Source organism: Cutaneotrichosporon cavernicola, assembly GCF_030864355.1.
Source record: "Cutaneotrichosporon cavernicola HIS019 DNA, chromosome: 5".
NCBI classification, from domain to species: domain Eukaryota; kingdom Fungi; phylum Basidiomycota; class Tremellomycetes; order Trichosporonales; family Trichosporonaceae; genus Cutaneotrichosporon; species Cutaneotrichosporon cavernicola.
The window spans coordinates 526,914-547,264 of record NC_083397.1 but is presented as its reverse complement, the minus strand read 5'-3'; the positions used below and the strand labels follow the sequence as shown (position 1 = coordinate 547,264).

The 20,351-nt window shown below is 57.7% G+C and overlaps 6 protein-coding genes across 6 annotated transcripts; 3 read left to right on the top strand and 3 right to left on the bottom strand.

The window, feature by feature from the left end:
* Positions 1-113: 113 nt before the first annotated feature.
* On the top strand, positions 114-729 carry CcaverHIS019_0502370 (uncharacterized protein; the record flags this gene model as incomplete). The annotated part of the gene is made up of 2 exons (XM_060601374.1): positions 114-320; positions 358-729. The coding sequence occupies 2 exons, from the start codon at positions 114-116 to the stop codon at positions 727-729; spliced, it is 579 nt and encodes a 192-aa protein (XP_060457874.1).
* Positions 730-851: 122 nt separating this feature from the next.
* LYS9 (uncharacterized protein) lies at positions 852-3,393 on the bottom strand (the record flags this gene model as incomplete). Its single annotated transcript, XM_060601373.1, has 6 exons — positions 852-2,907; positions 2,943-3,028; positions 3,106-3,145; positions 3,212-3,230; positions 3,277-3,312; positions 3,363-3,393. 6 exons carry the CDS (start codon positions 3,391-3,393, stop codon positions 852-854), a joined length of 2,268 nt encoding a protein of 755 aa, XP_060457873.1.
* Positions 3,394-4,301: 908 nt separating this feature from the next.
* CcaverHIS019_0502350 (uncharacterized protein) lies at positions 4,302-6,739 on the bottom strand (the record flags this gene model as incomplete). Its single annotated transcript, XM_060601372.1, has 7 exons — positions 4,302-4,610; positions 4,650-5,402; positions 5,447-5,789; positions 5,827-6,286; positions 6,324-6,378; positions 6,432-6,462; positions 6,735-6,739. The coding sequence occupies 7 exons, from the start codon at positions 6,737-6,739 to the stop codon at positions 4,302-4,304; spliced, it is 1,956 nt and encodes a 651-aa protein (XP_060457872.1).
* A 1,682-nt stretch (positions 6,740-8,421) lies between these two features.
* SWE1 (uncharacterized protein) lies at positions 8,422-11,773 on the top strand (the record flags this gene model as incomplete). Its single annotated transcript, XM_060601371.1, has 3 exons — positions 8,422-8,436; positions 8,523-10,371; positions 10,440-11,773. The coding sequence occupies 3 exons, from the start codon at positions 8,422-8,424 to the stop codon at positions 11,771-11,773; spliced, it is 3,198 nt and encodes a 1,065-aa protein (XP_060457871.1).
* Positions 11,774-15,077: 3,304 nt separating this feature from the next.
* Positions 15,078-17,543, top strand: CcaverHIS019_0502330 (uncharacterized protein; the record flags this gene model as incomplete). The annotated part of the gene is made up of 1 exon (XM_060601370.1): positions 15,078-17,543. The coding sequence occupies one exon, from the start codon at positions 15,078-15,080 to the stop codon at positions 17,541-17,543; it is 2,466 nt and encodes an 821-aa protein (XP_060457870.1).
* Positions 17,544-17,900: 357 nt separating this feature from the next.
* On the bottom strand, positions 17,901-19,702 carry CcaverHIS019_0502320 (uncharacterized protein; the record flags this gene model as incomplete). The annotated part of the gene is made up of 3 exons (XM_060601369.1): positions 17,901-18,401; positions 18,444-18,731; positions 18,875-19,702. The coding sequence occupies 3 exons, from the start codon at positions 19,700-19,702 to the stop codon at positions 17,901-17,903; spliced, it is 1,617 nt and encodes a 538-aa protein (XP_060457869.1).
* Positions 19,703-20,351: the final 649 nt, after the last annotated feature.

Genomic DNA, 20,351 nt, shown 5'->3' with positions numbered 1-20,351 from the left:
GTAATATCTCTCCTGCCCACCATCATATAAGATGTAACCTTCCTGGCCCACTGCCCCGCTACCACCTCTTCCTCACAACTGCCCCCCCCCCCCCCCCCCCCACCACTACCACAATGGCTCTGTCGTTCCGCCAACTCGCAGGTATTCCGCCCTCAACGGCCAGCATCTCGGACAGCGTGCTGCTCATCGTCGACGCGCAGGGCGAGTACGCCGACGGCCATCTCAAGGTCACCAACATTGCGACGTCGCGGCCCGCCCTGCACAAGCTCTATGAGCGGTACCGTGATGGTGGCGGGGACGTGGTGCATATCGTGCATGAGGTATGTTGGGGCGAGACATAGACAGGGCTGACCCCAGGTCGCGGAGGGTACGCCCGTGTTTACGCCGGGGACAGCGCTGGCCGCAGAGTTCCCCGAACTCCAGCCAAAGTCGGACAAGGAACCAGTCGTGCCCAAGAAGTTCCCCGGGTCGTTCTGCCAGACCCAGCTGAGCGACGTCCTCGCAAAGATGGGCAAGAAGAAGGTCGTCATCGTCGGGTATATGGCGCATGTGTGTGTTTCGACCACGGCGCGCGAGGCAAGCCAGCACGGCTACGATGTCCTTATTGCCCGTGACGCGATTGGTGATCGTGACATTCCCGGAGCGACTGGCCAGGAGGTCACGGACATGGTGTGCCATGAGCTCGGGGATGCGTTTGGTACTATTATCAACTCGGACGAGATCCAGTAGTTTTTGTATGAGTGATGAACAAGAATACAGTGTTATATTGCGGAGAAGACTGGTATCCCACACCGTCCACTCGTCTCTCACAGTCCTGCATAACTAACCTAGAAAACTAGCAACTAGGCACTTTAGAAGACCTTCTCCACCATCTCGATGCCCTCCTCGGCCTCGAGGCGGTCACGGAAGAGCTTGGCGGTCGGCTCGTCGTAGGGCGCGTGCACGCCCGGCGCCTTGAGCGTGCCCTCGAGGATGAGCTGGACGGCGAGACCGCAAGGAACACCGACGAGCTTGGCCATGGCCGAGGGTCCGCCGTGGCGGTCACCGTAAGCCTCGAGCGACGCAACAACAGTCTCCTCGCGCCCGTCCTTGCGGATAACCTCGAACGTGTGCTGGAGGAGCACGAGGTCGACCTCACCCTCCTGGAACTGGCACTTGGTCTCAAGCAGGGCAGAGAGGGTACGCATAAGGGTGCCCTTGGGGTTGACGGGCTCGTTGGCGTCGAGCATGCCGAGCGAAGTGTACTTCTGGAGGATGATCTTGGCCTGGTCCTTGGGGACCGAGGGGAGGGTCTGGAGCTTGGCGGCGACCTCGGCCTGGTCGGCCTTGACGCCGAGAAGCTTGGCAGTGAGCTCGAGCCACGACATCTTGGCGGCACCGGCGGCGAGGTAGTCCTTCTGCTCGTCGTCGAGGAGGCCCATGTCGTCCCAGCCCATGACAACCTCGCAGAAGCCACCGTAGCGCATCGTGCCGCGGATCAGGTTCTCGCACTCGGGAATGCCGTAGAACTCGCGGAAGACGGTCGAGTCACGGTTGGGGTACGCGACGAGGTTGTACGCGGGAGTGAAGTAGTAGGGCTGGGCAAACTTCATGAGCTCCTTGCCGCCGCCGACCTGGGCAGCCTGGCCGTCCTTGAGGAAACGGCCAGTGTTCTTGAGGGCCATGAGCACACCGACGGGCGACCACGAGAACTTGTAGCCGAGAGCGTTGTCCGACGCGGCCGGCTCGGTAAGGCCACCACAGTACGAGTAGAACGACTTGACCTTGCCGCCGTCGCGGTGGATCTGGTCAATGATCTTGACAGCGTAAAGGTGGTCAACTCCGGGGTCAAGACCAATCTCGTTGAAGCAGATCAGGCCGGCGTCCTTGAACTGCTGGTCGAGCTCGCGCATCTGGGGGTTGATGTACGAGGTGGTGACGACGTGAGCCTTCTCGGCGAGCGCAGCCTCCATAACCGAGCGGTGGAGAGTGTAGGGGACGAGCGAGACGACGACGTCGTGACCCTTGACGGCGTTGCGGAGAGCCTCGGGGCTCGAGACGTCGACCGAGACGGCCGTGGCGTTCTCGAGACCCTGGGCGAGGCTCTCGGCGGTGGCAAGAGTGCGGCAAGCAATCGTGAGCTGGTGGCCGTGCTCGGTGATGTACTTGGCGGCGGGGGCGGCAACAAGACCCGAGCCGAGGAGGAGGACCTTCTTGCCCGAAGCGTCACCCGAAGCGGCACCAGGGCGGACACCGCCGAAGACGGGGAGGATGTTCTTGTTGTCCTGGATCATGGCGCGGCCGAACTCGGGAAGCACAAAGGCAGCCGTGTGGACCTCCGAGTTGTAGTACTTGCAGTCGGGGACCTCACGGAGGGGCTTGTCCATCTGGCGGGTAGGCTCCTTCGAGCACACGAGGAAGCCCATCGAGCCCGAGGGGTAAGTGGGGATGGTCGAGGTAGCGTACTCGGCGACGGCGAAGATCTTCTTGGTCGTCTCACGGAGCTCCTGGATGAGGGGGAGGTGGAGCCAGATGCTCTCGCCCTGGGTCGACATGTGGCCGCCGTCCTTGAGCGCGTCGTGGAGGAGCGAGAAGTAAGGGGCCTCGAAGAGGGCTGCGGCGGGGCCGACGGGGTCCGACGAGTCGGTGATGACAACGTCGTACTCGTTCTTGTGCTGGGGGAGGAACTTGAAACCGTCGCCGATGAAGACCTCAACACGCGGGTCATCGTAGCACACGGACAGAGTGGGGAGGAACTGCTTCGAGACGCGGATGACGGCCTCGTCAATGTCGCAGAGGGTCACCTTCTTGACGCTCTTGTGCTTGAGCGCCTCGCGGATGACACCGCCGTCACCACCACCGATGACGAGCACGTGCTCGGGGTTGGGGTGCGAGCACATAGGCAGGTGAGTGATCATCTCCTGGTACCTGGGGTGAGCTCCCTGCCAGCAGAAAGGACGCACGAGAACTCGTCACGCTCAGTGACCTGGATGGCGCCGTCGAGGACGAGGACGTTGCCGTACGTCTCCGACTCGAAGACGAGGACATCCTGGGGTCAGTGGGGTTCGGGGTCCTTCCCAGGGATGTTTGCGTTGTTTTGCTCCTAGCCAACAAGTCATTACTCACCTGGAAGAGCGACTTCTCGTGGTGGAGGATCTGCTTGACCCTGCTGTTAGCGACTCGGAATTGTCGTGTTCTCGGCGGCTCGTCACGCCGCGTCTCAGCGACTCACTTGAGGGTCATAGCCTGACCTGCCCGTCAGCCTTTGGTCATGCCCACCCCGCTCGTCAAACTCACCAGGCCACTGCGGCGAGATCTCGCGGAACCAGCCGTCTAGAATTAGCACCTATCCATACGATATCTCAAGGCCCACAGCCACGCACCAACGATGGAGGGGTGAGTCTTCGGCGCCATTTTGAGAGTGTTGGAAAAGAAGGAAGAGAGGAAGCGCATAAGTATATGACTTTGACTTAAATATTTGCCCTGATAGCGAGTCGCCATCCCAAAAAAGGCCACAGCCGGTACATTTCTACAAACCACGCTCGGCCACGCCCGACACACCTCTCACCCGACATATCCGCTCTGAATGTAGCATGCACCTGTGTGTATGCCCTATCTCATCAGCCGCGCTTTGCCCTTAGGCGAACAAGTCGCGAGCAGAGCATGGGGTTGGGCAGTGGGTAGCAGGGGTAGTGACGAGGTGTCACCGTGATTGGACGGCGGGGGCAGATTGTGGACCGCAGTTACTTTCAGCCTAAACAGAGGTATAAACAGACCTCCACTCCGAGTTTGGCGCCGTTGGGCGGCGAGCAGGGAGCAAGGCTCAATGCTCGGCGTACATGGTGACCGGGGTAGCCCAAAGAGACTTGGCGCGTTCACGAGCGTGCCGCTCAACATGTCCGAGGAGCGTTACAGCGTCGGTGTCAGTGTCAGAGGAACGTTTGGGGGTTGGAGAATGTCGCATAAGAGTTTCCACGGAAAAAGGTTTCCGAAAGCTCGACATGCCTCATAAGAACGCCAGAGTCGGTGTTGCGAGTTCGAATCTGCTGGGTGGAGGAGAAGATGTGTCGGCAGAGTCTAGACAACTCAGAGGATTATTAGAGGTTGGCTGCGTTTTGAGACGGCGATCAGTTGACCAACATGACAAGCTCCACGCTGCCAAAGCATCTCCAACGCTCAAGCGCGCCCAAGCGCCCCATCCCTCCCCGACGTCCGTCGTCGACAAAGGCCTGCCAGCGTCGCCACTCATTGTTCTCAGCCCACTTCAGAGAGCGTTGCATGGTGTATCCAGGGTCTATAAATCGATTCTAGTCTACTACATTCTAGTCCTCCTCACGCTTCTTGGCGAGGAGAACGCAGTGTTGGCCGCCTGCGCTGGCCGAGACGGCGTCGTATGGCTGCAACTGCTTGGAGCGGCAGAGGGTCGGCGTCTCGGCCTCATCCGTGTCGCCGCCCAACCCAAGCTCACACCCCTGGCCAAGGCCCCAGGTGTATGCCCACCCGGAGCGCGAGACCGCGACGTTGTAGCGCGGGCCGCACGAGATCGAGGTGATAGGGTTGACAATGTCCTCGGTGTACTCATCCAGTTCGGGCACGTCGCCGTACTTTGCGGGGCTTTCCGGGAAGCAGATCTGGGGTTAGTTACGAATCACGCTTCAAGGAGTACTTACACGAATTGGCTCCGGGACGTACTCGTTCGACTTGACACGGAGCGAGGCCTCGGCCGTCGCGAGCTCATTCTCGGCCTCCTCCTTCTCCTCCTGGGTAGCCGAAGGGTCGTTCTTGACCTTGTCATTCTTCGCCTTGCGCTCGTCTACAATCTTCTGCTTCTCGGCACGAATCTCCTCCTTGCGCTCCTTGAGGCCCTCCTGAGCTGGGTGGTCGTCGCAGATGCCCAGCTCGTAGCCGTCTGCGCGGCCACAACCCCACACAGAGCCGTCAGAGAAGAGGAAGAGCGTGTGGTGCTCGCCGCCCGAGATCTGGACGACCCGTGCGCCGCCATGCGCCTTTGGTGCGAGGCTCTTGACCTCGGTAGGGCTGAGAATCATCTCCTCCTCGCCCTCACGTCCACTAATGCCGCACTGCTTGAACGTGTTGAGGCCCCATGCGTAGACCTTACCGGCCTGGTCAACAGCAAACGAGGTGTAACTGCCAGCTCCGACAGTCACAATTTTACGCAAGCCCAGGCGCTCCGGCTCGAGGGCGTTGAGTGGGCGGCGGGCCATTACGCGGCGTCCAAGCTGGCCCTGCTGGGAATTGCCCCACACATAGACACAGCCGTCAGTGGTGAGACCAAGAACGTGGTCCGAGCCGCAGGCGGCGTCGGCGAATTCGACGGCACGAAGCGCGGGCAGCTCCATAGGGTTGAACTGCTTCTTGTCGTGGCCGGGGACGCCGTCAAAGCCCAAAGGACCCTCGTTGGACTACTGTTAGATTCATGGGTATTTCGATGCAGACGCCTACTCACGCGGAAAGAGCCCCAGGCGCGGAGATCACCAGCGTCGTTGATCGCGATAGAAACACCGTCACCACAGGCAACTTTGACGGCGCGGAATCCGGCGTCCTTGAGCGCCTCAATGACGAGGGGCTGGGTCTCAAGGTTTTCAAAAGGAATTGTCTCTCCGTCATTGGACGGGTCTGGGATGTTGGTCGTCAGGCGGCCAAGCATGGCACCGTCGTTGATGCCCCATGAGCGGACCTGGCCACGCCCATCGATACCAAGGGAGTGCATACCCCCAGCGGCGATCGCCTCCATGCCACCCTTGTCAGGCCCCGAGCCAAGGTTTCCCTCCTTACGCTGCTCCTCAAACCTGAGTGTCAGTAGCGTCAAAATTACATGTAACGTACCACTTGTTGAGCTGAGGCCGGGGTTTCTCATCGAGCTCGTCCGGGCCGGTGCCAAACTGGCCGTTGTCGCCAGTGCCCCACACAAAGACACTGAGGCCCTGGTCCACGGGCTGGGCAATCTGGTTGATGACGGCCCCGATGCGGCGCTTCTTAACGGCCTCCTTGGGCTGCTCAGAGGCACCCCTCTTCTTGGTGCCGTTGGCCTTGGGGGCCGGGGCTGGCTTTTCCTCGACCTTGGCCGGAGACTTTTCCTTGGATGCTGACTTGGCCTTGGGTGCAGCCTTGGCTTTGGGGGCAGTCTTGGCCTTGGTTGCGGGGAGCTTTGCTGGCTCCTTGTTGTCGTCCTTGTCCATGTCCTTGGACGACGACTTGGGTTTGGTGGCGGGCTTGGATGTAGCCTTCTTCGATGAAGGCTTGGACGCCGAACCCGATGCGGGTTTGGATACGACGCGCGACGATGCTGCTATCAGTGGCGAGTCTATATAATATAGGCTTACAGCGCGGTGGCATATTTCGAGTATTAGTTGGTTTGGTTTTGAGAGGATAGAAGAACTGAATGGTCAGATGGTGAGAACCAGAATCACGGTTGCACGTTAAAGACTTACCTTGGTGTACGGGCCGCCTGTGCACTGCTCGCTTACAGCAGTTTTGACAGAGACGGAGACAGAATTGATCGAAGAGGAGACGAGAGAAGGTGAGGAGCGAGTGTTGTTGTTTAAGAGACCAAGAAGAATGAAGATGTTATGTGTGGGGGGGGGGGGAGGAGGGACTGAATGCTCATAGGTAGTTGGAGAGCAAAACAGCGAATGAGGTCATTTATTGTTTATTACCCCCCCATTAAAGGATTCTGCATATCTTCATGCGGGCCTTGATGTACAAAATCTAGTTTGAAGGGAAAATAAGTCAACCGCATTGTTAGGGGTGTGATTAGGTAAACTTTAAACTGGAAATTGAGATTGAAAGAAAATGGTTCCGCTAATGAGGATTGTTTTGTTATTTGGTGATAGCGATGATAGCATTATGGAAGGAAGGATGTTTAGAAGGTCTCTCAGGAATGTTAGGAACCTTTATCCCTTGAGTAAACTGACCCTAATGGCTGGAAATGGCTTATTTCTAGGGATGATTGAAGTGGTGGTATGGTGAGACACGACACGAATCAAAACATCTCAGTCATCTCAACATCCCGTATCAGGTATCCCGTAGATCTAGCATTTTGCCTTTCCGAGCAGTCAACATGACCGTATGGTTGACAAGGGTTGGTTGCAAGGGCTGCAACTGGTGGATTGTCGTTATTCGACCTACTCTACGGCTCAGCGGCTCAGCGGCTCAACGGCTCAGCGGTCAGCGGGATGGAATCTCCTTTAGGATAGATACAGGGTATCACGGCGGAATGAGTAGCACACGCGTCAACCACTAAAGCTTCAAAACGGCCAACAGGGTAAAAGGGTTGAAAACAGGGACTTTAGGCAGGGCCCCTGCTTTGGACCCAAACATACAGAAGCACAACAAACCCACGTTACGTTACCGACAACCAAAGCATCCAAGTTGATCAAGTTTGGTCACACATTCCCACCATTCTATAAACAATCCAATCCTAATCCTTCAAAGGAATGGTGTAAGCGTCAAAGTGTACAAAGCGTGTCTAAAGCTTGTCGGGTACTTTGTAAACCTTGAATAAAAAGGATCTCTACCTCCTCGATACCCCCAGACCTAAACCTCAACTTGAAATTCGCTACAAGCTGGACGCTGGACGCGTCTCGTGTCTCTCAACCTGAGTTGACCCTCTCGTCTCAGTATTCAAGTCCAAGTCTCACTCGACTTGAATCCACTCAACACTCAACTCTACTCAACTACCATTCCGCGTTTCACTCCTTCTCTCTGTCTCTCTATATCTATATCTCTCTTTCATCTTCATGTCCGCATCGCTCATTTAATCATCTGTCAACGACCATCAATTCCTGCATCAACCAGGAAAAGGCTGGGAGAAACATACACAAACAATCCATAAACACGCACGAACCCCGCCTTCGGCCCCGCCCTCTGTCGCCCCTCCCGCCGCACCCATCGGCCATTACTTGTATCCCACACATCTCATCTCGACATTCCCCAACCCTTGCTTCTCTTCACAACCAGATCCTTCATCATCACTCATCAACCCCGGACGCCATCGCGCGCTCCACTCCCCCACTACGCCATTGCAAACTGAGCCACAACCCCATTCACCCATCCCAATCTCAAAACATGACGCCTTCAACTCCTAGCGTCACTACTCCCACTATCAGGCGTGCAAACACGAACGACCTCGGCGCTTCAAACCGCGAACCTAAGCGACAACGCGCGATACCTTCCACTCAACCGACCAAACCATCCATCAGCCGAGCAAGCTCAGCTGCGTCCGTATCATCACTTGCCTCGACACGCGCAGTTGAGCCAAGACGCGTCGTCCGACATGTCAAGGTGTCGGCCTCTCAATCTTCCTCTACACCCAACCCAGATTATGACGACGGGATACCACCGCTTAATGTACAGACCTCACCAACCTACCCCGGGCACAGGTCGTACGAGCTCCAAGACTCCCCACCTCGCGGACGTGGCATGTCGGTCCCACTAGTGCGTACTTGCAAGACATTCGCTTGCCCGTTCCTCATACCTCCCCCTTTTTTTCCCAGGCGTGACAAACATGGAGCTAACACCAGACCCAACTCCAAAACAAGCTGTCTCATGTGTCGCTCGGCAAAACGCAGTCAACCCCTCCGCTCGTGAGCGAGATGAGCCCGGAGGCCATGACGCGCACACCAGCTAGCAGCTGCCCACCGTCCGTCGATACCCCACCACCACCAACAACCACACCACAACGGCTACCTGGGGGGATGCTCCGCCGCAATACCCCAGCGCCGTTAACTGCCACCTACGACCACGGATGTTCCAGCGCGACTGCCATGCCCACCAATAACACCCTCTTGGGGCTGGGGTCGCCTTTCCTATCCAAGTCCGCCCCCCGTCGCGATGCGCTAGAGTCGCCCACCTTCCCCCCTCCCCGTCATCAACAGGATTGGAGAGAGACCGACACTGTGCCCGACCTGCAAGTGCCTGGTCCGTCTTCTCACAGGCGCTTCTCGAACGCTGAGGACACTGGGTCATGCACGTCGGCTTCGTCCCTCTTCAGTTCGGAGCGCCACGCGCCCCAGCTTTCGCGCCCGTCTGTGGTCAACGTATGGGACATCGGCAACCCTGGCTACGGCGAGGACGACGCCACGCTTCCAGTCAAACGTCCACAATTCAGTGGCGCGTCGCGCCCTAACGACCAGTTTTGGCAGACGCGTCTCTTTCAGTCTTCGCCCGGACCCAGTTCTCCTCTTTTGGGCAAGTCACTGGCGCCTTCCCCAACTAGCAGTAGACCCCTTTCACCTTTCTTGCCGTTGCCGTTATCCCGCGTCGATTCAGCGTCCTCAACTGCAGCTCTCGAGAACGAACCAATCAACTCCCCTATTCGGAGTGAGAGTATAACGGCATCGACACGGAGGGGAGGTCGCGGTCGCTCGGGCATGGGACAACACGAGGATGACCATTTGTCGATCCCTTCTCCCGAGTCCCTGCCGCGCCGCACGTCCGATCCATCACACCCTTCAGACTCATCGGCCTTTTTCTTAGCCCAGTACACTGCCTCTCGCGACACACAAAGTGAGATGGCACATCACTACACCACCAGTTCCCCACCGTCATCAGAAGCAAACCAGGTTGACTCGACACCATCGCGATCAGCGTCCTCGAAGCGCCCCAATACTGCGCTTCCCCCAAGACCCGTCCACCACACCTCGGGGCTGCGAAACAACGACCTACCCTTCCCTGGCCGGAGCGAGGGCACGCCCAACTGGACACTGCCCAGGCGCGCAGACCCCTTCCACCCTGTGAGGCCAAGACTCCCTAAAAGAGCCACGATGCCAGAGATACCAACCTCCAACGGCACTCCACTGGCTCGCCTTCACCTGTTTGGCGACGACAAGCCATCTCCAGCGGCCTTCGAGTCGTCGGGTATCAACAAGAAGCGGGGAGAAAAACACCGACCGAGGTCCTCTCTCCCAATGGCCAAGCACACTCCCAAGTGGAGCCCCATGCCTAAAGCCGCTCCCCGTACCGAACAGCGGCCAGTGCGCTCCTTCCTTGCATCCTCTTTCGCAAGCGCGACAGGTGTGTCACGGTGCGACATCCGTGACAGTGACAACGACACTCGCGAGGAGCTTTCGCATGAGTACGAGCTTGAAGACACTGACCAGGAGGACATGAGTCCCCTCAGGCCAATGCGCTCGTCACTCCGCCGGTCAATAGGCTCGCACCATCGTCGGCTCTCGTCCACCGCATCTGACTTGATGACGTCGCCCGTGAGCAGGCGGAACGGCGGTCACGCAAGGATGTCGTCGACAACTTCGTCGATCGGAGGATCCAGAGGTCTTAGACGTAAGGGCAGTTCTCTCTTTGGTTCAGGCGCCAGCGATGGCGAGATGCCCACTCCTGCCACGCCAACCAAGAGCGCCCCTCTCGCTGCTAGTGAGTTACAATACTCCTGGAACCCTACCAGGAATACACCGTGTATTGTGCAGCTGCTGACTTTAAAGTTCAACCGAAGTGTGGAATGACGACGCCTTCCCCCACGCCAGCGTCCACGAGGTACCCATTCGCGCGCCGACTATCGATGGCGTCGGTCACATCGGTTGACATCTCACCCACGGCTACTCCCCTTGCTCCGGGACATGTCCGTACCTTGTCGGGAAGTGGACCTGTGGTGCGCGCGTCCAACCTCATGCTCGCTGCCACCTACCGGGCACACGGCGGCATGCCTGCAACCCCTGTCGGCGAGTCGCAAATTGGCGACACGTACATCCCTAGGGAGGCACGAGAAGCAGGTATAGGCCGTTATGATCGCGACTTTGCGACCATTCAAGCCCTCGGCCAGGGCGAGTTCTCTTCTGTCTGGAAGGTCCGCTCCAAGGCCGACGACATCTTGTGGGCTGTCAAGAAGGGCAAACCATACAGCGGTAACAGAGACCGTCAACGACAGCTTGAAGAGGTCGCGATCCTACGCGCGATCGGACAGGTTCAGCACCTGAACATTATTCGTCTGGCTGATTCCTGGGAAGAGGCCGGGCGCCTTCACATCCGGACAGAGTTGGCTCCGTGTGGCGACCTCGCGCACTTCCTCTTGTCCGTCTCAGAGTTTGGCGGACTGGAGGAAGGGCGAGTGTGGAAGATGCTTGCTGAGCTCACTTCGGCATTGCACCACATCCACTCTCATGGGGTCCTCCACCTTGACTTCAAGCCCTCCAACATTCTCATTACGACCGACGGTATCCTGAAAGTGGCCGACTTTGGCCTCAGCGTGTTTGCCATCGTCCCACAGGCCGCCAGCGATCACTCGCATGGTGAGCTGGGTGTCATCAACAGCGACAGCGAGAGGAGCCTCGGGCCGAGCCCCGTGGTCGACCACGAGGGCGACCGCGAGTATCTATGCCCTGAGGCATTGAACGACGTACCGCCTGCCCCGCCCGCGGATGTGTACTCATTGGGTATTATGACACTCGAGGCGGCGCTGAGCGTCGAGCTCCCGTCGAACGGGGAGGCATGGATCAAGCTGCGACATGACGACTTCTCGGACCTTGAGGACCAGTACGCCATTCGTGGCGGCCCGAAACCGGACGCGGTTCCGGGCGTGCCGCCGACACCCGTCGTGAGCGCGAAGCTCATCAAGACCATCGGCCACATGATGGCATCCAATCCTGAGCAGCGCATGACGCTGACTGAGGCACTCGCTGTGGCACCGCTACGGCGGGCGCAGGAGGCGATGGAACGAGGGAGGGCGGAGGGGGGTTTGTTGAGGGGCCGGATTGCGGGCCCTGCACTAGTAGAGGAGGCTGATGAATGGACGGCGTACGTGCTGGGTGAAATCGTATAGTTGTACAAAGATAGTCATAGTCATCGCAGAGTATAATTGCTGTCAACTTTGTTTTAGGTTACATGAGTCGAGCAGGGTGGTGGTGGTGTAGTTGGGTGATCGGGCGCCACATTCCGTATGGTCATGAGCGGAAGTCTATATCTCTCCGGCGTATTTCATGCTGAAAAATAAGCTCAGCGTGTTGCGAGCATCCATGCATCCAGCCTAGCATCAATCCGTTCACGCGCCTCCTCCGCCTGAACCTCCACCTGTGCCCTCCACCACCATAACAGTACCGTGAACCGGTCCGCACCACCCTCCCACCTCCCACCTCCCACCTCCCACCTCCCACCTCCCACCTCCCACCTCCCACCTCCCACCTCCCACCTCCCACCTCCCACCTCCCACCTCCCACCTCCCACCTCCCACCTCCCACCTCCCACCTCCCACCTCCCACCTCCCACCTCCCACCTCCCACCTCCCCTTATCCCAAATCCACCCCGAATGGCGAAATGACAGCGTAAAAAAAAAAAGTAAAAGCACAGCTCAGGAATTGAATCCTGCTGGTCCTCGCCGCGATTCGAACGCGGGGCCACTCCCATAGCAAGACCCTAAGAGAGTATGATAACCACTACACCACGAGGACGTGTTGTACGACTGTTCATTTTGTCTGTTCCATATATTCTGAGAAGATGTTGATTAGGGCGGCGGAATAGGTTGGGAGTTCCAGTGTGGACTGGATGTATGGACGCTTTGGGTGGATTGAATATCTATCTGCGTTGAAAGCTTTGAGCTGAGCGTTATTTGTGCGGACCTCTGTAAGTCGGGCGGTAAGGCAACTGGCGAATTCTTACATCTAACAGGTCAGGTCGTAGACAACGGCCACAGCTAACAACGCGCCACAGCAACCTATTTGAATTGATCTATATCTTGCGAGTTGAGTGGCGACCTTGTGATGGGAAACGCTCGCGGCAGGGTGTACAAGGCTTCATTACCACACAGTCGATGGCACAGGCATACTCGTTACTTTCTAGACTGTAGCACCCCGAACGCTAGAAGCGAGGCAGGAAGCTGAACCTCGCACGGAGATGTTGGAGAGGCGTAAGATTGTTTTACTGTATGTTAGGTCTAGTACCCTCATGCCGTGTCCCATCTACTGTGAGGTGTGGAGAGGTGCCCAGGTCTCATAGCAATGTAGACACCTGACGCTGGATGATCACGAACGGCAATGTCCAAGTGAAGCAGTTTGTCCGGCGGATTCGTGCTGTAGAGTCGTTTGTACTGTTCTATTTCAAGACGACTCAAAGTCATGTGAGTATCACTCAAAGGCAAGACGGGCTCGAGAGTAGAGTTGGGCCGGATTGGCTAGAGTGACAAGGGAAAGTTGGTTGGAACGTTGGAACGCTGATATCCATGTCGAACACGGGAGCTCGGCGGAGCAGTGGGAGTGGCGATGCTGGCTTGTTGGACTTGGAAGCAGCCATCTGCTCGTACTTGAAAGATATATGTCCATGGAAAGCGTACTGACAGCTGTCAGATGGTCAGATCTAGCTAGGGTTCTCAAGTCTCAGTGGCTCACGTCAGTCTGTCAGATGATTGAGCAACCGATTGACTGTCGACTGTTCTGGCAATCAATCAATCTCGGCCATCAAACTCTTGGCGTTTCAGATCGATGCCGGATAGGACCTCGTCGATCCAAGTTTCGCCTTCCGTCTACAGAATTGATTATATCGTCAGCAGCGGCGTCGTGCTTTCACTTGCCCATGTACCCATACTGTACCTGGGCTGCGCATTCGGGCATGTGGAACCACAGTTGAGGTACAGGAACGGCCCTCCCCCCAATCTCAACTAGGCCACTTTAGACTGACACCAAGTTTGAGGAATTTGAGGGATCGGGTAGAGGAAACGCTGCTACCGCTTTTGGATGACGCGATGGACGCGACTGACTTAACTCGGTGACACGTCGACAAGGCCGTCGATCCGGCGACATGTCTTGGTCAGGGTACCCTAGTTTCAGTCCAGGCCTGATGGGGTTGCACTCGTGCACAGTCCGAGACGGTATACATCGACGCCAGTGCACGAGTGCACTATATGCTCTACAGGAGCAATGGAAAGTAGGGTAGTCTCGAATGTGCGTTGTATGTGCACAGCCAACTGAGTTTAGATCTTGGGAGTTTGGAGCTTGTTGCAGAAGGCTAGCGCCTTTTTTGTGCCTCCCTCCGATGGCCTCCGAGGGCAAACAAGTCACACGCGCTCGCGCTCTTGCTCTTGCTCTTCATGCCGCGTCACTGAACGAGGACAATCCCACTTCTGTTCCATACTTTGCATTGCACTCTTGATCTAGATCTATCATACCTAGATGGATCTTGACCCAGATCGCAGACGTACGTGAATTCCCAGTAAAATTGTACATGTGCCTCCGAGGGATGAGGTCCGAGGGGAGAATAGACGATTGTTAAACCAGGGACATGCTCAGGGACGCGGCGAACAAACCTGGCTGGCACACGGTCAAGTTGACCTTGTTTGTCACGAGATCTGCCAACCGGTCAAGATGCATATGCATAGGGTAGGTCAAGTGTAGGATGTGGGAGGTAATATGTTGAAGGGCTGTATGGCGATATGTGAAAAGCGGGGAGTATGGGAAGCCAAGATGAAGAGGAAAGACTGTGAAAAGGGAGGAAGATCGGATGGTAACGGATCCCCTGCAACTGTCACATCCCCTTTTCCTTTACTTCCCTTGCTCTCACCCTCGCCGGATTCTCCTTCTCCAAACTCATCTTCCTCCCTCATCTCACTCCTCTTTACCTCATTCCCCTCTTCCCTCTTCCCCTCCTCCCTCCCCCTCTTCCCCTCTCTCTACTAAACTAAACATTTTCTGGAACGAGTCTGCCGGCAGCTCGTAGTCCATCCATCCATCCATCCATACATCTATACTCGGACGCAGGCCGTCATCTAACCTAACTGTCACCCCTTCTGCCCCAGCTGCCCCAAGGCCTCGCCCCGCCCCGCCCAGCCTCACTTCACAAGCACATTGATCGTTGCGAAGCGACCACAACTTGGACCAGAGTAGGCGGGCCACAAAGCCGTCTAAACATCTTCATCCTTTTCGCTTCCATCACTCTCTCCCACATTGCATAGAAGACGCTGCGCGTCGACTACTCCTCTCCTCCTCGACATCCGTCGTGCTCTACGCTAGACGTAGGCACTACCCCGACCTTCTTTTGGCTTGTTGCTTGTCTCTGGCCCATTCAATCCTCCCGACCTCCTCCCGACCTCCCCGACAACGCCACTCTTTCCCATAACCCACCAGCCTCACCGCCCAGACATGTCGGCCCTCGTCATGGCCACGGCCACCGTCGCCGCGACGTCGATCTCCCTCGTCCACAACATACCCTCGGCCATCGCCACCCAGAGCGCTGCGGTCGGTACGCCCGTAGAGGCTGCGCCTCCCGCTGCTTCTTCGAACATCACGCAGATCATTGCGCAGCAAAGCAACGAACAGCGCATGTTGAGTCAGCGCATGCCCATCTTCCTCATCATTGTGTGCGCGGCCATCCTGGTAGCGGTGATGCTCTTTGAGCACCCTCGGTTCCTTGCACGTTGGTTCGCGAGCATGCACCGCCGGCGTACCGCCGCCGCCGAAGCGGCCGCGCGTCCGGCGTATGCGTTTGACATGGCGCACAAGAAGCGTTTGGAGCAGACCAATGCGATGCCCCGCCTCGTTGGCGGCGGCGACCTCAACAAGGGTTGGATTCTGCGTTCTGGAAGCCGTGACGCCCACGTCGCTTCCGTTGCGGCGATTGGCCCGGCCCAAGATCCGCACTCGCTCCCGCCTGGCGTCCAGACCGACCGCTCCCCCCTTGCTCCGCCGCCCCATATCGCTCCTATCACGTCCCGCCTCCCCTGGGCCTCAGTCTTCGAGACTGAGCCCTTGGCTCGCCTTCCATTCGGTCTCCACACCCGCGCCGACCTCAAGACTATCCTCATCATGGTCTTGTACGTTGTCGCCTGCACCGTCGCGTGTACGTACAAGAGCGTCCTGCACCCCCCCAAGGCCAAGGTATCGGGCTACGGCAGCGATTACGCGCGCACCGGTTCCATAGCTATGTCGCAAGTCCCCGTCGCCATCGCCCTTGGCGTGCGCGGCAACATCATCGGCCTCCTCATCGGCAAGGGTTATGACCGCATCCGTATCCTTCACAAGATTGCCGGTCGTGTCATTTTCGTCGCCTCGACTGTCCACTCGGCCTTCTTCCTATGGAAGTGGAACTCGATTGGCAAGCTTGCTGCCAAGTCAGCTTCACCGATCGGTGTGACTGGCATTGTTGCGTTGGCGGGTGTCGCTCTCTTGACTGTTACGTCCATTCCCGTGATCCGCCGGTACATGTACGGCACCTTCAAGGTTGCGCACTACATCGGCATCCTCCTCTTCCTTGCTGGTCTCGGCGCGCACGTTACGGAGGCCGTGCCATGGGTTATTGCAGGCGCTGCTCTCTACGTGGCTTCCATCATCACGTCGTTCATGAAGACGCGTTTCGCCCACGCCGAACTCGTTGCCCTTAGCGGCACCTGCACCACCCTGGTCACCATTCCGGGCATCACGACCGGCTGGCGTGCAGGCCAGCATGTTCGCCTCCGCGTGTTCGGCCTCGGCGTCAAGAACTCGTTAGAGGCCCACCCGTTTACCATTGCCAGTGCGCCCGACTGCGGCGGTATGGTCCTCATGGCCAAGGCCGTGGGTAGCTGGACCAACGATCTCTACCAGCTTGCGGCGTCTGGTAGCGTGGTGAGCAAGTCCGGCAGGAAGCTCGAAGCGGGAGTGTGGAAGCAGGGTGCGCGTGTGATGATCGAGGGCCCTTACGGCGGCTCTGGCAACACGCTCCCCCTCTCTTTCTCGTCCGTCTGCCTCATTGCAGGCGGATCAGGCATCACCCACGCCATTGGCATGGCCCAGGACCTCATCGCGCGCTCACCCTCGGGCGTTGTCGCTGCGCGCACTGTGGACCTCATCTGGGTAGTCCGAGTGCAGCAGACTGCCCGTGCCATTATGCCGACTCTGAATGCTCTCGTCGAGCAGGCCCGTATCTGGGAGCGCAGGGCCCTCTTCATGCGTCGCAAGGGCAACGATGTCGCCGTTCCCACCGCCCTTCGTATCCACGTCTTCGTAACTCGTGTTCCCGACTCGTCGCCTCTCACGCTGGTTAACGAGAAGCGCATGAGCAAATGGGAGCGTGCGTCCAAGCTATTCCCGTCCTCTGCGCCCAACTCGGCGCTGGGCCACGGCGACGACGACGACGACGACGACGTGGAGGACATCGACGACGGCTCCGTGGATCCACACTCTGCCTCCTCAAGCTCTGACGGGCACGCCGACTCTGTAGGCCACGACTCTGACTGGTGTGTCGACCCAGTGCGCGACTTAGGCCACGCGTTCCCGCCACAGCGCACCGCGTCCGCCGCTGAGAAGACCAAGGCCGACTGGCTGCAGCGTAACCCGTCCACTGCCAATGTCGTGAACTTGCATGAGCGTATGACGGACTGGACACGCCCAATGAGCGCGCTCAGCGCCTACCGCGGCCGCCCCGAGTTCAAGACGGTGATCAACACCATTGTCGATGAGACGATGGGCCGCCACGGGCGCGCGGTCCTCGAGCCTACAGGCGTGTTCGTCACAGCTTGTGGGCCCGAATACATGGTCACTGAGGCGCACGAGGCTGCGCGCACGATCACGGAGTGGAAGTCGCGCGCGGCGGGCGGTGTAGAGTTTGAGGGCGAGTTCTTCGGCTTCTGAGCTAGCCGACGCTCTCGACTGTACTGCCGCAACCCTCTGTCTGCCGTGTCTGGTCGCAGGTGCATATATCATTCTATACTGATCCCTCTGGTAGGGCCGCACTGTACTATATCATGCATGTAGATCTACATCTACACACTCCGCCTCGCCGTTGTGTTTCTAGTGTTTGTGGCACTGAAACAGGGCGTGACGCCTTAGGTACCACTTACGAGAATATGCGTTTTAAGGAGGCGTTTCAGGCGCGTCTCGGCGACGTGAACGGCAGCGGATGACGGAGGCAAGCAAGCAAGCTGCATCGTCCTCCTACAGAGAAATCTAATACGACAGGTTCCAACATGCACTAGTAGCGCGTCACAGCTAGGTGCCGGGGATATTGAGGCCAGCGAGAAAGGCAGCCACTTCGGCCAACTCATTCCAGACGCCAGGATTACGACTAAGTACGTCCTCGGTCGTCTCAATAATCGTGCCCTGCCCATCCAGAACCGAATTAGGCTCTCCCGGCATCCCATCCGGCCCCTTGAGAGTAATGGCAAAGCAGTCGCCCGTAAACTCGTACAGCGTGCGCACGAGGCGAGGATCGAGGATAAAGTCGCGGCGGGGGCGCTTCGTGTGGCTGAACAGCTTGTCTGGCTGCAGGCCGTACCGATGCTTCAGGAGGATGGTGTGGAGGAACGCCGGCTTGGGGTGGTACTCTGGGTTGTGTTTCTCGCTGGGAGGGGTAAGACCCCATTGGATCATGGAGTGGCCGCAGAAATAGTCGGGAGACGAAGTAGCGTCCTGTCGCTGGTATCCGCCGACCGAGGCGAAGAGACGCGGAGCTTGTTGGTACGGCAGGCCGAGGGCGTAGAATGCGTAGCGCTAATGTTAGCCCGTCCTTGCCCTCTATTCCTCCCGACTCACATAGGTGTCCTTGTCACCGTAACTCAAGTGGCCGTAGATATCGTTGTTGTCCATCATGTGGCTTGAGAGATGGAGGACGGCGAGGTTGAGGCCGTTGTTCGCACTCTTGTCGAAAATCACCTGGCCCGACTCGGCTGGCCACTGCTCGTCGCTGCAGGTGCGACCGAGGACGCGCCAGATCGCATTGTCGGGGTGGTCTTTGTTTAAGTCGGCCCAGAAGGTCGAGCCAGATTGCTTGAACTCGACAGATTCGAAGAGCTCCTCCGGGTCGGCGAGAGGGTAGTTGTCCTTAGGTCAGCAAGCTCAAGTCAGGTGATGGAGCGCTGCAACATCATGCTGCTGCCTTCTCACGCTCCACAACGCCGGCCCAGCTCGACCCAGCTTACCCCGACTGGGATCGCTGGTCGCTGGTCGCTGCTCGCGCCACTTACACTGTCCATGTAGACAAACTGCGTAAACTTGGACTCGATAAAAGCAGTGTTCTTGATAAGCCACGTCTTACCATCCGTCTTGCGCACTGACACCTCGCGAATATCGACGTCGTATTTGTTCGTGAGTTCCTCGCGCGCAGTCGAGTTGTCAAACTCTCCCGGGTAGTGGTAGATCTCAACGGGGAGTTTGCTCTTGACGATATTGCGGAGGAAGTGGAGGCTGACGCTCATACGAGCGAGGTCCTTGCCCATCCCAGAGCCAGTGTAGATGATTCCACGGCGCTGATTACGCGGCGTGCCCTTCTCCATACTCGGGTCCCATACGAGGGGAACGTTCTTGCGGTCCAACTCGCGGAAGTAGTCGACCATCTTCTGGCGATACCTCCGTACGTCGTCCTTTGTAATACTGTGCCAGTAATCGTCCTTGCCCTCGTGGAAGAAATAGGTGTTGCGCGCGTACGTGAACATTGGGCATGAGTAGCGGTTAGGCAGCTCGGCCTCGTACTGGTCCAACGCCGGCCTGTGCATGAGGTCGATGAGGCGGGCCTCGAGGGTGAGTGGGACTCCATCCGAGTCTGGGATACCACCAGATGGAGGGGCGATGTGTGTCGCCATGGACGGGTGGACGAGAGAGGAGCCTCCGAGGGCAGTCTTGGCAATGTATTCGCGCACTTTGTCACGTCGGTCGCTGCCGGCCATCAGCGGCAATCCGATGAGGAAGGCAATGCCGACGAGGATGGCGAGCTGGAGGGGCCTAGATCGTAACCGCATTCCACCAGCTACGCCGCCAGCGCGACCAGAGTTGACGGTGGCGTAAGCCGTCGACATGATGAAGCAAAGTCACAAATGAAAGTGGAGGAGGATGTGGTGGTGGCATGTTGGATTCTGATCAAATCGCGTCGAGGCTTCTCACAGCGATTGAATCCTTCCCTTTCCTTCCCCTCCCTCCGCTCCCGACCTCTTGACCCTGGTATGTCCCTGTTCCTGGCACAGTCTTTTCAAGGCAGCACGTCACATTCCCCCAATTCTGACGGGTTGAAACCTCTCCTCTCCTCTCCTCTTGACAACTGTCGAGGTACTTTCCATAAATCTCTTATGCATGCATACTGGCGCTGAGGCGGTTGGTTATCGCTTAGAGCGTTTCTGTAAGAAGCTGAGCTGTCAAACAATTGGGTGGGAGTAGTCAATTCAAGTATTTCAGTTTAAATGTTTAAATAGAAACCGGGATGATAGGGTCAAAGGACACAGCGGAGGTGGAGGGAAGGAAGGGTTGCAAGTGGTAGTCACAGGGTAATGTGTTCCGGATCTGACAATTGAAAGTGCATATTGGCACATGGGTCAAAAACTATGGAATTCAAACAATACTAGTCCCTATACGGCCCACCACCCAGGCAGGCCATACTAGGCCACATCATCATCATCATCCTACATTAGCACTCATTATCTTTCCAACAACCATTCCTATCAACATACCACT